General features: G+C 42.1%; 1 protein-coding gene and 1 pseudogene across 1 annotated transcript in view; both read right to left on the bottom strand.

Moving 5' to 3' along the window:
* Positions 1-7,122, bottom strand: part of Ppp1r21 (protein phosphatase 1 regulatory subunit 21) — a 59,138-nt gene extending 52,016 nt beyond the window's left edge. The window contains exon 1 of the mRNA XM_034514023.1: positions 6,879-7,122. Within this exon, the coding sequence (XP_034369914.1) occupies positions 6,879-6,935 (57 nt within the window). The 5' untranslated portion in view covers positions 6,936-7,122. The remainder of the gene's footprint in view (positions 1-6,878) is intronic.
* An 8,124-nt stretch (positions 7,123-15,246) lies between these two features.
* Positions 15,247-16,712, bottom strand: LOC117716872 (serine/threonine-protein phosphatase 2A 56 kDa regulatory subunit gamma isoform pseudogene; annotated as a pseudogene).
* Positions 16,713-19,804: the final 3,092 nt, after the last annotated feature.

Below are 19,804 nucleotides of genomic sequence, written 5' to 3' on the forward strand. Positions count from 1 at the left end.
GCTAACCAGCCTCAGGCCTCAGTCAGACCTAAGACACAGATGCTTCTCTTGGGCAGTAAACCAGCTATGTTTCCCTCATATCACTCCAACAATCTCTGTTAGGATCACAGGCCCAAGACCAGGGGTGTGACTTCACAACCACAACAGCTGCAAGACTTTGAGGGAAGGAGTCATGCGCACCCTTTTCCCATCGAAACCCCAACCGCCATCTATGTTAGAACCATTCTTACATGGCTACTTCCATGCAGTAGAAATGCTGACAGTTACAAATGGTTTACAACCCTATAAAATGAACTTTAAAATATACAGCTTTTCTCCATCACCAAACAATGTGCGTAAGAGACAACCCTAAACCTCACCATACCTCAGTTCAGTGTCTGAATATAAAAGCTGTCTACAGGCTCTAGCTGCAGTGTCTGGCCAGGATGATCCCTCTAAGTCCATCCAGTTTTGAAACATTCTAACCTGCTACCAACATATGCTGGTCTTTCTCTCAGACAGTTCTACCACAAGAAGTAGAGACAGGGGCCAGGCTACAGACTGTGGGTCACTGAGTAGCAGGGGTTATTTTGCCCCTGATAAAGGAAAAACCTTCTCTCAGGCATGCCTTCAGAGAGAACCCTTTCTTCTGGCCCTGTCTTCATGAAAGAAAATTAGCTAAGACAAAAGTCGTACCCACAAGGCTTGCAGGTTAGATGCCCCTCAGCGACTAGAGGGAAAGTCAGCTCAGCCAGAGGAAAATAGTCTGCCAGACCTTGTCTTTTGAGAACAACAGTTCTCGACCTGTGGGTCTCGACCCCTTTGGGGAGTCACAAAATCTTGCATATCAGATATTTATATTACAATTCATAACAGTAGCAAAATTAATTATGAAGTAGCAATGGAATAATTTTATGGTTGAAGGTCACCACAACATGAGAAACTGTATTAAAGTGTAACAGTGTTAGGAAGGCTGAGATCTACTATTCCAGAACATTTGGTCTTCAGACAACTAGGACAGCAGCTTGGAAGAAAACTCCAGGCCTCACCCTGGACCTGCTAGGCCAGAAACTGCAGGTTAGAGAGGTCTGCTGACTTACTCATACACACATAAGGTGCTAAGCCAGGGTCTCAATGAACACTGTCCAACAGGGTAGCCATGAGTCATGTACAGCTTTTTTAATTATTCAAGACTAAATAAAATCAATTCCTCAGCCTTGCTAGCTTCATTTTTTAGTGTTAATTTTCCATACATGGGACTAGGGAGATGGCACAGTCAGTAAGGTCACTTGTCACCAAAACTGAAAAACCCAAACTCCATCTGAGAAACCCACATAGTAGAGGGAGAGAACCAAAACCCACAAGCTGTCCTCTGACCTTCACACATCCCCGGTGGCTTACGCATGTGTATCCACATGTGCATCCATACACACATACACACACTGACACATATATATAATAATAAACAAGTTAATGTCCACACATGGCTGCCCTACTGAACAGCAAAGAAAAAGAAGACTGTCCTTCTAATGCAAAGTCCTGCCCACAGCACTGACACAGGCTTGTTCCACTGTGGCTGCTGAAATCCACACATCAGGAATAAAGACAACTGGTACTCAAGTTTCATGCAATCTGGACCAAGCCTATTTCTCTTAGAGCTTTGCTGGTTCATCAGGCTCCACCAGGCCCCATCACCTGCAAAGCAAACTGGACCCAAACTGGCCTTTTCCCAAGTAGCTCTGAAAAGTTCCCACAGGCCATCCATTTTCATAAGTAGATGCTTTAATTGCAAAGTAAACTGCTAGGAAAATAAAGACTGTTTGGCTTCCCTACTGGTTCTTAAGACCACAAAGAACGCCCTGAAAAGACTATCTTTATCTGAACAAAGGCTACTTTACCGATAATGTTCTTTGAAAGATGATCCTCAAAGTTTATCTCGTGCTCAGGTTCACATATTAAGTGTCCCCTAAAGGCCCATTCATAAAAGCTGGTTTGGCTTTGGTGGCTGTTTTTGTTATGTTTCTTTTTTGGTCTTTTGTTTGCTTGCTTGCTTGTTTGTTTGTTTTGTTTTCAGGGTGGGGGGGGGGGGCTATGAACAATTAAGTGTGAGAGGTCCCCAGGCCACTAAGGGCATGGGATTCTTCCTCCAGCCATGCTCCTGGAGTGAGATGGAATCGAGGCTTGCTCCCACCAAGCTCCTGCATCTGCACTCATCATCTGCTATGAGGAGTCAAGAGGTGCTCACACTGAACCTGCACCACACGACTCTCTGGATGCTGACCCTCCAAACAGTGAGCTAAATAAACCTTTAGAAGAGTCCCTTGCTCCCTCAGGAACTCTGCTGTGGCAACACAAGTTTACTAATTGGGTGTGTATTCCAATCACAGAGGTCTACCACAGCACAGACCGCTGGGTCATTTCAGATTCCGCAGGTTCAGGGTGGACTCTGGAGTCTGCATTTCTAACCCATCCCCAGACAATGTTGCTGATGGAACCAGGGCTCAGACTTTACAAACCACTGACCCAGGAGAGCAGGAATGCCAGGAAGATCCTGAAACTTGCTCACACACATAATACCATCATGCCAGGCAAAAGTGCTCTTTCGAGGAGAACAGGCTGAGATCAGAGCGGCTCTCTTCACGTCATTCCTTCATGAGACATTCCGGAGAACTGGGAGGGCAACCAGAAGTGCTGAGTGCCATGTGCTCTTTTATTTTTCATATATACTGTGGCAACTGGGGCCATCATTAGCTTTCCCTCACATCTCAAAAAGGCAGCTTGCAATTTTACCTGCTCACTTCAAAATCCCTCTGGAAACCCACCATATCTTTTCCAGCCCTAAAACTACTGAAGCTGAAATCTTAAAGTCTCCAGTGACCTCCATTGCCCAAACCATTTGCACTGATCCTTCTAACCCTTTGTTTTAACAACCTTCTTACGTTTCAGCCTTCAGCTACTCTGATGATACAGTTAGCTCTTATCTAACTACATTCTCTGTCCCTTTTTACAGTTATTTTGTTGTTTTGAAAGCTTACAGGGAGGGACTCAAAACCCCAACCGCAGCTGAGAAGCTACTGGCAGTTGATAACTGTCAGAGAGGGGAGAGTTGATTTTCTCTGGGGAGTGGATCCCGGTAGGCTGCTGGGCTCCAGTGGATGGTCCCACGCTATGTGCATGCAGGCAGCGCTAACTGGACTCAGTGAGAACTCAGAAGAAGACATGAAGCTGCAAGGGGTTAGTTATGTTGTGGGATAAGGGGAAAAGAGCAAGAAAGTGGTGTAGATATGATCTAGACACTGCATACATGTATGAAAACATTGATGAATAAAAAATATTCTAAATCCAGGTGTGGTGGCACATGCCTTTAATCACAGCATTTAAGAGGCAGAGGCAAGAGCATCTCTGAATCCTAGGCCTGCCTGGTCTACAGAGTGAGTTCCAGGACAGCCAAGGCTACACAGAAAAAAAAAAAGCTGTCTTGAAAAACCAATAATAATAATTAATTAATTAAAGCTTTAAAAACATGCTGTAATCCTTTGTCATTAAGAACTTTACCATACCCCAATCTCACTGAATACCCCAATCTCGCTACTGACTGTGTTCATTTCGACACTATTCCAAAATTAACATCATTCTTGGGGGATAAAACAAAACTCCTCAGGGGAAAAATATCTGCCTGCATTATTGAGTAAGGATAGACCCTTCACAAACACAGGCTGAGGTCTGCTCTGAAGGGGATTAGGAAGAATGAAAATGTCCCTGGTTCAGGAATCGTGCCCACTTCTCCCGTTTTATATATTAACAGGAAACCGTTTCCTTTAGCATCCTAAATAAAGTACACTTCAGTATCAGCCCACAATCTTTGCACCAGGGAAGGGAACAAAAAGGTAAAACATCTCTTTCACGGCACAAGGTTATCAAGAAAAGAGATCTAATCTAGAAACTGCTTTACACTACAGCTGACAGGAAATAAAACATGAAGTCTTTGAAAAGTGTGTCTGTCTGTGTATGTGTGAACATGCAACTGAGCGAACATGCATGTGTGAAAGTGAGCGTGTATGTGTGTGTGTGTGTGTGTGTGTGTGTGTGTGTGTGTGTGTGGTGTGTTTGAGACTTTGTCTTACATTATAGCACAGGTTGGCCTGGAATTTGCTATATAGCCAAAGCTGGTCTACATAGAGAACTCACAGCAATGCCCCTGCCTCAGGTTTGAGCCACCTCCCCCAACATTTTTGTTTCTGTTGTTTCTATGTTCAGAAATGTCTGTGACAGTGGAGACAAAAGATGGAGAAATGATCTAGCCCAACTGGGGAGATGCCCCAAGTGCAGCCTTGGCGCCTTCTGTTCCTGGTACATCATTCCTACAGGTGTTCTCTACATCCGCATCCTCACTAACAATTCAACTTCATCTTTATGAAATATTTTAATGAACAAATCTTTGCCCTCATTTTTAGCAAGTTTAACTCTATTAAAATTTTTCAACAATTATTTTCATCATCAATTCAAGCTAGTATATGAAACACGCAACTTTAACATGTTATGCATCCCTAAATTCCAAGCCTCCATCACTAAAACGCCCCCTTGCTCCCACCTGACCTTCCTTGGTTAGTGGCAATCACAATCCTTCACCTCAGAACTTTGTCAAACTCTGTGTCTTCCCTTATTCACAAAGTCCTGAAGTAAGACCCGAGGACAATAGTTTATATACTGTTCATATCTTTCCTGAGCCCAGTGGTATGGACAAAGCAGGCCCTCAAAACAGGTAAGCTAAAAAACATAGTGTTAAACCCAAACTCCCGAATGTAGCCTCTCCTTTCCATATCAGTTACAAACTTTACTTAAGCCTACATTTTCTTCGCAGTGTGGTCCAACAACCTAAATCTCTATTCTACCTATCTACCATAACCTATATAACCTATCTACCATATGGTTACCAGTTTCATTCCAAAAAGTAATATTACTCCCTTAATAAAAAAAGACCTTTGGAAAATGGCAAAATAGTTCAACCATGAATGGCACTTGTCACCAATCCTGATGATCTCAGTTCAGTCCCTGGAATCTACATGGTGGAAAAAAAAAATCAACTCCCAAAGCTGTCTCTTCCTCCTCACCATCACCACCATCACCCCACCCCCATACACCCCACACACATACACATAGATAGATGGATGGACAGATGGACAAAGGGACAGTTGGACAAACAGATGGATGCAAGGGTTTCTTCGACCTTCCCATTGCACACATCCTATGCAAATCCACAGCCTGCATGATCTAGCCCACTCTCCCTTCACCACACTCTCTGCCATGTATCTTAAGGAGTTTTCATGACAGCAAACACAGGCTAATCTCTTTACATGGAAAGCTACCACTTTCTCCACCACATTCCCTACTTCACCCTTACCCAGAGGTCTCTCCTCTGTGCTGCACTGACCATCACTTGCTACACCATATCATAATTACAGACTGACTGTGCAGCTTGAACCCGCTCAGCTGAACATGGCTCACTGTTTGCAGGGTGCACTTAATAACATGAGTTTGTTGCACACATCTACATATCCAAAAGAAGAAAACCTTTCAATGTTTTTTTTTATTACTTCAGTAGGTGATATAATTCTTTCCACAACATGGCCACTGCTCTGAGCACTTCTGGAACTACTCACTGGCCATTGGGAACCGCCTTTCAAACTTGTTTACCCTCCAGAGATGGAAATTAGTCCCCTTACTTTATATGCATGAAACATTTTCAACCAAAAATAGTAATGGCAAATTTGGGCACTGCCATCCTCCACCCACCCTTCATCACATGGAACTGTTCCAAACTTCTGGCTCTTTCAAACAAGGGAGTCTTCCCCAAAAGACAATGCACTATCTCAGACACTGAGCCACAGAAGCCCAAGAGGATTTCAAATGGAAATACAAAGAGAAGATGACAATGGTAGGGTGAGTGGGGTAAGCAGAGCATCTTAAAGACTTAAGGGTGCATGTTTACATGCCAGTTTCATTTCTTTATACATTTCACTTTACCTTCCCAAATACAAGCTTAATAAAATCATAAAGGGGAACATACACTGGTTTTTCCAAATTAGAAGGGGGCTAAATCTTTTCATTGGTTCTGTGAATCCCAAGATAATTGAAAATTAAACATTACTATCGAATCATTTCCGAAGGCGTGAGATTCTGCTTTAATAACTTCATTAGAATATTCTTAAGGCAGAAAACCCTACCCAGAAACTGTACCACCCTTGCTCAAGAAAAAGGTTTCACCATTTGAAAGACTGACACTTCAGAAGGCCAGGTCCCTATTTTGCATAATTCTGTATGTAAGAAGAACCTGCTGTGTGCACTGCCCCATTCCAGGTAAGGAAGGTACAAGAGAAAAGGACACCGGCCCCACCACCCAAGCTGTCAAAATCAGAGAGACAACATCTGTATTCTAAAGCACCCATCCCAACGTAGCAGTTTACCCTCCCAAACTGATATGGAGGAAGATAAGTCTCTTTATCTTTAAAGCATCCCCTCCGGAAAGGAGATGGTAATCTCCCCCATCATTGGGCTGGGCAAACTGAGGAAGCAGAGAGCAAAGGGTGGTCCCACATTCCTCCTTTCCCCTCAGTCTAGCACCGAAGGCTGAGTCCTGGATTTCTGTCATTCCATTTCTAAGCCTGCTGGTCCAGCGAGAAGGAAGAATCAAACTCCAGCTCCTTTTTGCAGAGACGCACAGGGACCCAGACACCGCCCGGCCCTATCTCCATGGAGCTGCAGGTGGAGGCATCGTAATGGTGGAAGCAAGAGGTGGAGAGGAGAGGAGCCCTCAGCATCCCCCACCGTCCCAAATCGCTGCCATGGCTAGCCGAGGCCGCAGGGCCAGGGACCCCTGTCTCCCCGCCCACGATGGGTACCTTCGAGTACTCCTGAGCCAGCTTCTGGTACTTCCCCTGCAACTCTGCGGAGGCCATGGCCTCCCCCGCCCCGTCCAGGCCTGGCCGCCCGGGCTGCTGAGCCCCGCCCCCCGCCCCCAACCCCACACTTGCTCCTGGGCAGGGCTCAGCCAGCTTCTGCGGCTCCGGCGCCGCGCCTCCTCCTCCACTTCCGGGTTTCCAGGTGGGAGGAAGGCGGAGCGGGTCCAGAGGCGGGGCGACCACCGAGGGCGGGGCGACGTCTTGACATCACCGCCCCACCCTCTGGTGCTCCGGTTCGCGCATGTGCGGCCCCGCGGACGTGCCTGTGCCGAGACTTTGCTCGGCCTGTGGCCCCGTCCCGGGCGCCATCTTGGAAGGAGCGTCAAGATGGCGACTGGTTTCGGCGCGAGCCAGAATCAAGCGGGAGGAGAATGAGTACCTACGGAATGGATGGAACACCGCGGAGAGCCGGAAAGAGAAGCATTCTAAGAGCATCAAGAATTCTGGCTACCCAGTCCTGTGGCTCCCATAGCAACCGCCTGGCGTGAGTTGGTTGCATCTTTCAAGAGGAGCCTGGAAGCTTGTTTTACACTGCCTCCTTCATTATTGGATACATAAGACTTGCTCTACACTGTAAACTGTCAAGTCTACCACATATTTATGCCGTTTGCCCTTCTCCACTTCTCAGATCAGAAAACCTTCATTGTCTTCTGTGTTCCGACACTGACCTTTCTCTACTCGAATGCCCCGTGCCCACTCCTGACCCTTGTTCGTACATCAGAACTTTTTCAGTGCTAAAAGGCCATTAGGAAATTTATGAGAATTTCTACCACTCGTTGAGATGTAAAGAACATTAATGGTTTTCCAAAAAAAAAAAAACAAAAAAAAAAAAAAACAAAAAAAGGCTAAACTTTAGATAGCTTTAGATAACTTATAAAAACCTGTCTCCCTTTTTCATTTAAAGTTCATTTCAGTTCTGTTGGGGATTGATATAGGTAGCATTCAAGTATTTCTTGATAGAATAATATGAATAAAAATGTTGAGTTATAATGTGACAGTTGAAACGAACTACATTTGTATACTCAGGTACAGATAAATATCAGCATGTTACATGTAATAAATTGCACTGGATCCAGCTGAGTCAGCCTTTAATCTCGGTACTTAGAAGGCAGACAGGTAAATGGATCTCTACATAATATGGCCTACATAATAAGTTCCAGGCAGCCAGTGAAACTCTGTCTTTAAAAAAAAAAAAAAGTGAATTGTAATATACTGTAAATATATGAAGTGAACATGTAAAAACATGAAGTGGAAGTAGCCAGACATGTTTAGCCATACAGGCAGTCCTAGCACTTGGGAGGCTTGACCAAGCCGGCTCACCCAGCCAACAGGTTCTCTAGCACAGGAATGAAGATTAAAAAGAAAAAAGACGATTAGACAGCATTGTAGCATGACCGAAATCAATTCTGAGACTGAAGGCTAAGGCAGGTTTATTTTTTCCCAATCTGCTTTTAAACCATTTTAATTACATGCAAGTATTTAGGTCAGTTCTAGGTTGAAGCACTAGCAATACAATAAATGCAAATAGTCAAGGAACAAGCAAGAGTGATCACCAGAGTGATCACTGTTTCTAAGGGCTTATCAGGATGACCAAAATATCTGAGCCTACTTCCCTGTCCTACCCAAAGTCATATTCATGCCTGAAGCTACTTCTTTGTTCTAGCATAAGACTTAGATTCCTGACTGGAATTACTTCTCTGTTCTAGCCTAAAATTAGATTCCTGCCTGAACTTACTTCCTTGTCCTTGACCAATGTCAGATTCCTGCCAAGCATCCCCAAAAACTTTCCACAGAGGCTGAGGCAGGAAGAAACCAAGTTTGAGAGCAGTCTGGACTACACACACACAAACACACACATATATCCATCCTATACAGAGACAACTGGAACACTGCCTTCACTGTCAGTGCCTTCAGTGAGAAAAGAAGGAAATGAAACGGACAGGACAGAGGAATGTCAACTTTATTTTTTAAGGGTTTTTTAAGTAAATGTTATTACATTATTATGGAGGAAATACATCTAGGAATGCTAAGTCAGCACTGTAGATTATTTACAGCCATAATTAAAATGAAAGGGGTGCTATCCTAGCTTCTCTTTTATCTGGGAGCAACTCAGGAATTGTTCAGCAAAGAGCTCAGCTTGAATCACTTTTTGTCCAAACTAAAAGTGTGCACTTTTTGCTTGCTAATAAGCAAGAACTGCCATCCAAACTTTCAGAATAGTTCCTAAGAGTAGTGTTAGTTTTCTGTAGCACCACCAAGTGGCAGATTGAAATATTGTAATATATTTCCATTGTTTGGATGGGAATGGAAATTTTTATTGTTTTAAAAATGTCATTCCTGAAATAACATTCCAAAAAAAGAATGTACAACTTTAGCCAGAAAGCTTGTATGAATTCATATTACTGAATTTAGATTTTATTTTGACTGGCTGACTATTTGGTCAGACACATTGTTTTAAAACTCTAGTTGGTAAATATGAGTAAATTATAATGATGAGTCTCATTCTCAACTAATATTAAAAAGGCAAGCCACAAACAGAAAGAACTTAATGCAACATATGTACCCAACAGCAGGCTCTTATCCAAATCTATAAAGAGCTCCTACAAATCAATTTTTAAAAAATAGCCATATCAACTTATTTTACTATTTCAAAGGATGGCTGAAGCATGGGGAAAAATTAATTGGCAAGTGGACTTTAAGGACCCATGGTTTGGGGGAAAACTTTAGATTACTGAGATTGAAATATTGTGAACAAGAGTGAGTTCCAGGACAGCCAGGGCTATACAGAGAAACCCTGTCTTGAAAAACAAAACAAAAAACAAACAAAAAAATAAATATTGTAAACACTGAATTTAAAATATTCTGACTGGCAAGGGGTCTCAGAAACTGCCTTCCATACATACTGATTTCAGAACATACATGGTAGGAGAGAGGTGACTCCTGCAAGGTGTCCTTGGATTTCTGCACTCAAGGTATGACACACACACATGTGTGCACATGTGTACACACACACAATAATAATCTGAATATATAAAATGCAATACCATTCTGTCAATTGTTGGTTATCAAACCTAATATGGAAGGCACTGTACATTAATCACAGATCTCTAAAAATTCATAGAAATGGAACAAAATTTGGTTGTTGCTGACTCTGACATGCTGTGTTCCTGTCAGTACTCATTATCCGCAAAATGAATCTGCAAACTTGTATAAAATGTGTGTGTAACTCAAATACATCACTCACTGGGGCATCTGCAAGCATGCACAGAGTACAAAGATCTGACACACTCAGAGCCATGTTCCCAGATGACACTCCACAAGATAATACTAGGTGAATACTTCGCATTATTTTGTTGAAAAGTTTGCTATTTCAAATGGCCCCAAGCACAACGATGAAGCCCATTCTAGCCCTAGACAATGTTCCAGGCTGGAGAGATGGCTCAGTGGTTAAGAGCACTGACTGCTCTTTCAGAGGTCCTGAGTTCAATTCCCAGCAACCACATGGTGGCTCACAACCATTTGTAAAGCCCTCTTTTGATGTTTCTGAAGTGTACACATATAAATAAAATAAATAAATAAAAATTTCTTTAACAAAACAAAGACAATGTTCCTTAATTCAAAAAGACTAGTTTTAGCTTTATGAAGATCAAAGTGTATGACAAACATTGTTAGGCTTAAGTCCAGAATGCTAGTTGAATATGGTGATGTATGCCTTTAATCTCAGCACTTTGGAGGCTGAGGTAGGAGGATATCTGTGAGTTTGAGGCCAACCTGGGCTACTTATTGAGTTCTAGGACAGCCACAATTACATATCAAGATCCTGCCTCAGAAAGAAAGAAAGAAAGAAAGAAAGAAAGAAGGAAAGAAAGAAAGAAAGAAAGAAAGAAAGAAAGAAAGAAGGAAAGCAGAGTGTTGTTGACCACTAATTTGAAATTAATGAAGCAAAAAATATGTATCAAATAACCTGCCTTTAACCAAAGTACACTTTAAATATGGTTATGTATGGATTCGTTAAGGAAAATGTGGCCAGATGCTCTCAAGAGCGTCTGAATTTCCCCAGGAGTGATGCTATTTGTATGTTAATGTTTGCAGCAATTTATAAGACATATCTACTATGTGTATGTACTAAGATTCAACTGAGTATAGATTGAGAACACTGTAGAATATCTCTTGATTATATGGACAAGAAATTATGCCATTGGTTTATTGAAAATATGAGAAACATTGTGAGCCTCTGGCTGAATGTTATTTCATGATAGAGTGGAAGCCACCTGTGTTGTCTTAGTTGTGGTAAGGTTCCCATGTTTGCCCGTGTTTGAAAAGCAAAATTCTCCTTCAGACTTCAAAGCACTTCTTGAGCCCTCCAAATCAGGCAATCAGAAAACAGCAGGAAAAGATTAAGAAGAACAGCTAGCTGGTGGGCCTTTTATTATATAACACTCTCCTTACCCAATTTGTTTGTTTCTGAGACAGTGTCTTACTTTCATCTCAGGCTGTCCTTAAACCCAGAATACTCCTGACTCACCTTCTCAATGCTCTATGTTCAAACCTTAATCCTGCAAAATAAAATAACCCATTATTGAGAATCTGGTTTGTCTCCATTTAGAAATGTTGTAAATGATGCATCTATGAACACAGATGCATAGATATCTGTCCGAATACCTGTTTCCACCCTGCTGTAGACAGACCCAGAAATTCATTTCTGGGTCATGTGGTAACTTTATGTTTTAGCTTTTAGGACCAGCCCTCCATTTTCCACAGGGTTTTCCTGTGGATTGCACAATGCTTTAATTCTCTGCATTCTCATGAGCATTTGTCCTCAGAATCTATATTTCTTGTCCAATTTGTCCTAATTATTAAAAAGCAGTGTCTCATTTGGCCTTAATTTGTGTTTCTCTAACGGTTCTTGTTTCCTATACTGATTATTGTCTCTGGCTTATTCATTCCCTTACCTGCCTATGAACTGCGCTTCTTGCTTTCTGTGTATGCAACAGGACACAGGTCTTTGTCTCTATGCAGCTCTCCAAAGTCAGGCTGATGTGGCCTTGATCCACAGATCCACCATGAGAACCAATTTTAAGGTTTCACTGGAGGCTACTGGGCTGCTGCAAAACATGCCTATCTGTCTCCTCATCTGCCCACCCTCATTCCAGGGAAATTTCCTCCTCCTCCTCCTCCTCCTCCTTCTAGCTTTATAGAGTAAAAGTGGATTCCTATTCTCATAAGAAAAAACCCTATCTCCTGCTCTGAGCCTCAGTAGGTCTGGGTTCAATCGAACCCCCCCCCCCCCCCAGCACGTATGTCCCAGTGAGCATCTTTTTACTTGCTGGCAATGCCTTCCCAGTTCCCCACCACCTCCACATCACCTCCCCACCTTTCTCCCAATGTCTTTTTGTAGATGTCTTTTACCACTGTAGAATTGTGAGGTTACCAACATGTGTCTCTGGCTCTCAACTCTACACTGACGCTGCATCATGTGCAGGCCTGATTCATGAACATACACACAAATAAATGAGTAAATAAATAAAATTATTAAAGAAAGGGAAAGGATATACAGGAGTAATCACAAGTCAATAAAAAGCTAATGGCCAATAAGGTGAGGCAGGATCAGAAGGTGGGACATCTGGTAGAGAAAGAGGAACTCTGAGAAATGGTCAGATGGGAGACTTGCCACTAAGCCACAGAGGAAGCTGGATGTATGAAACTGAAGAGAGGTAACCAGCCATGTGGCAAACATACAATATTATAAACTGGTTAATATGAGGTAAGAGCTAACTAGGGAACAAGCCTAGATTAAGGCTTTACCATTAATTCATAAATAAGCCTACATGTGATTACTCAGGAACCTGGGAACAAAGAAAAGCCCCCACCAATTTACAATGGTACCCAACATGGGGTTCTTAGAATCCAGGCTTAGAGCCTAAAAACTCCTGGGTGGAAGGTGGCTTTCTAGCCAAAGAGGGAAGGGAAGGCACAGAGACACGTAGGAGAGCAGCTCCTTTAAGAAGCCCCTCCTGAAAAGGAAATCTGGCTCTGCTTCTACCAAACATAGCCCCACAGTTCCAGAGAAAAGTTGGGGTGAACTAGACAGAGCCAGGCAGTCCATGGGAAAACCACAACCCAATTCGGGTCCATACAGAAAAAGTCTGCAACCACCCAGAGTTGGGCCAAAAAAAAAAAAAAAAATGTAGCCAGGAGCTAGCAGCCTGTATGATGGACTAGCACCCACAGAAGCGGGGATGGGGCAGAGAGACTTGGTGGACACTAACTACAGACATGTAGAAATTGTGGGAAAAGCTAAAAAAAAAAAAAAAAATTAACAGACTTGGGAAGACACTTGGGAAGTCCTCAAGGAAATAGAGATAAAGACAGTATTTTCTGTGTTGAAAATGGAAGAAAATGCAATGACAGAGAGAGGGCATCTAAATCCTATATAATTTTGTTTCACTTATCAGCATATAATTATATTTTCAATAATGATTATAATTTTATAGATCCATTTTAAGAAGAAAGCAGACTCATATAAGGAAAGGTTTGAAAAAATCTTCGCTAAATTAAAAAAAAAAAACAAAAACAAAATTTAGACAATTCTTTTGAAGAAATCTCAGATGAATGCAATCCAAAGCCTACGCTACCACCTTCTGACAAAACTGCGAAATGACAGTCTGTGTCTGTTGAAAAACCTAAAATGTTTTTTCCAGTTAATGCTAAAGGAATGGAGATGGAGATGACAGGAATCTACAAGGTTATCAGGAATTCGGGTGGCAACCTGTAGAGGCACAAGAGTTAAAGAGATTTAAGAAAGCAATAACAACCTATGACTTACCATCACCATATGTAAAATGGATACTTAATAATTGGGCCATGCAAAATCGTATAATTCCAAATGATTGAAATGATTTGATGACAGCTATCTTGGAGTCTTGACAGCTCCAGTGCTGCCCGTGGTACAAAGCTCAGGCATAGGCCTGGGAGATTAAAGAAAGACTCAGACTCAAGTCATCCATTATGAGAGAATGCCTTTACTGGGTAGGTTCAATATATACACCAAGCCAGGGAAGGAAAAATACAAACTCAGGAAAAAACAGGAACTCAACTGGGGGGCAATAGGATGTCAACTGTAAATTCCCTTCCTGGGGCATCATCCTTCAACAGGATGTTTTGTTCTTAGAAAAACTGCAGAATGTTACTTTGCAGACAGCAGCACATGGAAAGTCTCAGCCAGGGCATAGCAGCCCTTTGGGGTCCTACAAGTCCCCCCTTTTTATTTTATAGGCTAATAGCATTTGTCTTAGGTTACCTTTTGTCAATACCAATTACCCATCATGGGGAATTCCTGCCAGCCTCAGTGCCCCTGTCTTAGGTAGGTAAGGACTGCAAAGGAACTGCCTGTCATTAACTAACTAGTCTCTGTAAAAGTTGAGACAAACCTGGGCAGTATGGTTCTCTCGTGCCAGTGATGCAATCACCTGCTTAGTAATTGCCTGGGACTGTGTCTGCTGTCTGCAAAAGCAGCAAAGAAATGTCAATCTCGCTGTAGCTTTTATAGTAGCCCCATTGGTGGAAACTATGACTGGCCAGGTCGAGCTGCTTATTCCCAGTGACATCAGAACTGGGGGGAGGGGGGTGTCTTCACAAAGCTCCAGTAGATCTCTGCCTGGGCGAGGCTCCATAGTGACAGGGTGAACACAACTCTCAAGAATCCAAACAGGATTTTCTGCATCTTTAGGAAAAACACAAACAGAACCTCTCACCCTGACTAACACAAAGTCAGGGCCTTTCCATACACCTGATGACAATTCTTTCCATTTCGCTAAGCCCAGTGCCTTCTGGGCTCGTTTCCAGTGTCTGTCTGCTGCAGACAATGCATCGTTATCCAGTAATAAAAAATTTAAAATATATAAAATAAAGGATAATCTTGCATGGGGTGAGGTAAAACCCCCCTTTTTGTTTTTCAACATAATTTTTCAAAGTTAAATGTGTTCTTTCTACTATAGCCTGGCCTTTAACAGCTGCGCCATCTCTCCAGCCCTGAGTTACTAGTTAAACCAACTTTCTATTATCAAAGTTGAGAATTTTTAATCATACCCAATAAATACTTTTTTAACATAAAACAACAATCATTCAAACAATGAAACAAAAACAGACAATTAACACACGTGGACAGATTGGCACACCAAGAACTGACAATAAACAAGGAAAGCAGAACTAAGGATTTCTCCAGTAGGAGCCAAAGAGAAAGCAGGGCATCTCCTGATTTTCTCCTGCTCCTAGGAGGGCTCTGAAACAGCCTTTTCCTTCTCTTTTGCTAACACAGCCAGAGAGAGGATAACTGCTTTTCTGACCCCACCCCCCATTTTTTGGCTAACTGTCAGAAAAGAAGCTCCATGATTTTCACAAATTCTGATGGTTCAATTACATCTAAAATTTCTTCTAATTCATTTAAGATCATTACTTCTTTTGGACTGTGAGTCTTCGGTCAGTATTTGAGAAGTGCCATTACCACTGGTTCAGTGAGGGTGCTGTTCTTCTCTAAAAACTGCATGACACAGCATGCCAGCTTGGGATGGTAGACACTCAGGGACCTCACTTTGTGCAAGGGCAACAACACCTTCAACAGGAAAATCTTGTGCTCTGCCTCATAAATAAACCTATAAAATATATTATTAATCTATTTTCTGATGTAAGCATGCAGGCCTAAGAACATCACATAGATTCTGTGAAGGGTCATTTTTAGAAAATCTATCTCCTGAGGATCCTTACTGTCAAAGAGTTCTAGAAGCTGCAATACAAACTTCTGATCAATATATTTCTTTGCTATATTGGACTGGAAATCTGGAGACTCTAAAAATCTTAAGAAAAATTCATAAACAAGCTGCAGATGAGGCCAGGCTGCTTCTAACGTTGGTTCATCTCCTCCTGGGTTGAATTCTGCTCCCGTAGGATTGGAGGAGGGTAGTAAGGTTTGAAACATATTCACTGCAAACATTTGGACAGCTTTGGGGTAAATGGGCTCCGTGATCGCATTCCGGCTGTGGGTGATATGTTCCACCATTTTGCTTAGTGTAACTCACTTTACTTTCTTCCACTTCAGGTCACTCAGCAGGTCAGAAGCAAAGTCAAAGAGGACACAACACTGACGTAGCTTCTGGGTGAAAAGCTTCTCTTGACCCGCTGTTTTTTCTGCTGGCTATCTCTGCTTTTGCTGTATCTTATCCTTCTTTTGAAGCTTTTCCACTTTTCACCAGTTTTGGTGGTTCTTTTGTAAGGCCCCCACGAAGGAAGGACCTCACCCAAGCTTCAGGAATTCATGGCCACCCATTAACTCACAAGACACCAAACTTGATGCAATCAGTAAGAGGTATATTTCGATTAACATGTTGAGGTCAAGACCTGTAGCCCATGCAGGGGCAATGGGGTCTGACCCCGGGGCTTTGGAGACAGAGAATTTAAAGCCCAAAACCATAACTCAGGGGGGGAACCACAACCCAGGGGGAGTGAAGGAGGGTTATTGGAGAGTACCTGTGGAAAGTCCCAGTCTATTATTCAGTTTGTGACAGGGTCCAAGGAACAGTCATGGGGAACATTTTGTATAGGCTATTCTCTAAGAGCCTGTTCATAATCAACCATCTATTTTGTGGTCAGCCAAGTTCCTGAAACACAGAGCTCACGACCAAGCTGACCTGCACTCTTGGTTCTGTTCAGTCTGCTAGGCTAGGAGTTTTTGAAATTTTTTAACCCTTTCACTTTCTCTTTCTTGTTTTTATTCGGCATGACTGGTGCGGATCGTGGCCTCCACAGCTCCACAGCTCCACAGCTCCTGCAGCTGCCCACTGCCCCCGGCCCAGTCATTGTGCTGTCCCAGCTGCCACTGCTACCACCCAGGGACTGAGTTGCTCATCCGCTCTCGCTTCCCCTTTTCCACACTCCCCTACCATCTTTTTGACCTTGCATTTCTTCCATTTTTCCTTTTCTAAAATTTCTCCCTCATCTTCAGAACTGGGGCTGTTCTCCGTCTCTTGCAAGGATTTCTTAGCTGCATCATTCTGTGCCACCACTTGTAGGGAGGAACTCCTAGTTCCCATGGCGCAATCAAAATGATCAAACTCTTGTAGTGCTACTTACTACTTTCAGTTTGATCCCACACTGCTTCTCCAATACGTTCCACTCACTGAGCTGCCGGCCGGCTCCTTCCAGGAAAGATCCCATCAGGTTGTTCTCTCTTTCCCGATCTTGGGGGGCGCGGGAACCTCCACTTGACAGCTCCGGTGCTGCCCGTGGTACTGAGCTCGGGCGTAGGCCTGGGGGATTAAAGAAAGACTCAGACTCAGGTCATCCATTATGAGAGAATGCCCATGCCTTTACTGGGTAGGTTCAATATATACACCAAGCCAGGGAAGGAAAAACACAAACTCAGGAAAAAACAGGAACTCAACTGGAAGGGTAATAGGATGTCAAGTGTAAATTCCCTTCCTGGGGCATCATCCTTCAACAGGATGTTTTGTTCTTAGAAAAACTGCAGAATGTTACTTTGCAGACAGCAGCACATGGAAAGTCTCAGCCAGGGCATAGCAGCCCTTTGGGGTCCTACAGAGTCTGTCCCTCAGTGAACTACAATGGCTAACATGGTGGGAAAATGAGGCTTCACACATGGAGCAATGGAATATGACTAGAGGCACTGATGTTGTCAAAGATCAGTTACTTGGTGAGGGTCAATATTCTGAATTAAGAGTACAGATTATTTTTGATGGTGCCATCCTAGAACAATATCACTACAGTAGCTTTAAATGCTTGGGACAAGGTTGAACAACAGGGGTGATCTGAATCATTAACAAAGATAACCCAGAGTTTAGATGAATCTTCCACTGACTTGTCACAAAGATCAACTACTGTTCTAAATAGAACAATATCAGATCCAACTTCAAGAGATTATTTCACTGAATCTAGCTTTTGAAAATACTAATGCTGAGTGGGAAAAGGCTATTAGATATTTAAAAGCTATATCCATACCACTTTATAAAATGGATTAAAATTACTGAGGACATAAAAGCAAATGCTCACAATCTAATTGTGCTTGGACAAACAATTACAGAAGATATAAAAACTTAAAATGCCCATTGCTGTGTCTGTGAATGATCAGGTCATTCCCTAAAGGACCTTAGCCAAACAGATTCTAAGGAGAATTCAGTTATATTAATAATTCAGGGAGAAGGTTTCCTGTGAAATGTAGATGATGTGGAAGGAGCAGACTTAAGGCTAATGAAAGTAGATTCTCCAAAAATATTCAAGGTGATTCCTTAACATTCAAAAACTGACTAAGGGGACCTCACTCAAGGGCCACCAAAAACCAAAGAGTGCTATTGATTTCCTGTCCACCAAGAAAAGACTGTTCTGAGAAACAACTAAACAAACAAACAAAACAAAACAAACAAAAACAAAAAACAGAAAAATAAAGCCTGATATGCCAAACAGAGCTGCTCAATACTTAAATCATTTAACAGAGATAGAGAATACCCTATGGATAAAACAAGAGATTCTAAAGATACCCAGAAGCAGACATTTTGGTAAAATACTATAAATGATAAAAGACAAAAATTAAAATGACAGTTAGATGGGATTGAGCTAGAAGGCTTAGTGGACACAGTGGCAGAAGGATTAGGGGACACAGTGGCAGATATAACAACTTCACAAGAATCCTGGAATACAGCTTGGTCACTTCAAAGGGTACCTACACAGCTCCTAGAAACTGGGCCATTGCCTCAAGTAAAACAAAGTCTAAAATGATTAAAGGCATAGGATCAGAAGGTCAAACAGAATAATTAGGGCCATATGTGGCTAATATAGCCATAAATCTATGAAGAAGAGATCATTGCAAAAGTAGGAAGCCAGATTAGCATTCCTCCAACTTCACAGATAGTCTATAAAAAAAAGAGATGTTCCTAATAAAGAAAACTTAAAATGTCATCAAAGACAGTTATATACTGTCCAGGCTGTCCATAAGGACAGCAGAGCCTGACTCTTCAACTTTATGTCAGGGAGCCACTGCTGGTAGAACAGCAACTGCCTTACCACTAAAATGACATCCTGATAAACCTGTTTTGGGTAGAATAATGGCCTATGACCCCCCCCCCCCAAAGTTACAGCCACTAGAACAGCTAGTCCAAGAGCAGCTGGAGGCTAAACATATAGAAGAGCCTGCCAGTCCTATGAAATCTCTTGTATTTGTCATTAAAAAGAAAATGAAAAATGGAGGATGTTAACAGATCTGAGAGCAATCAATAAGATCAGTCAGCCTATGGTCTCTTTACAGCCTGGAGTTCCATTGCTTTCATTGCTACCTAAGGCATGGCCTATTATAGTGATTGATTTAAAAGGTTGCCTTTTCACAATCCCTTTGCATGAGTATGATAGAGAAAGGTTTGCCTTTTTGGTGCCTACTTATTAAAATAACTCTCTTGATAGATGATAGATAGATAGATAGATAGATAGATAGATAGATAGATAGATATGTGTATATGTATCAATAACTCTTAATAACTATTAAAAGGTACTATTAGAGGGTCTTGCAACAAGGAATGTTAAAAAATCCTACTTTATGCCAATATTTTGTACAACAGCCACTAGAAATAATTTGTAAGCAATTTCTTCAATCTGTAATTTACCATTATATGGCTGATATATTACTGGCTGATTCAGATGGAGATACCTTAGGGGGGAAAATGTTTGATGAAGTAAAGAGAATTTTGCCTTGCTGGGGGTTACAATTTTCTCCTGAAAAAAAAATACAAAGAGAATATTCTACTAATTATCTAGGATATAAGCTGGGTCTGCAAAACCTTCGACCACAGAAAGTACAAATCAGAAAA

This window comes from Arvicanthis niloticus, chromosome 11 (assembly GCF_011762505.2).
Source record: "Arvicanthis niloticus isolate mArvNil1 chromosome 11, mArvNil1.pat.X, whole genome shotgun sequence".
NCBI lineage: Eukaryota > Metazoa > Chordata > Mammalia > Rodentia > Muridae > Arvicanthis > Arvicanthis niloticus.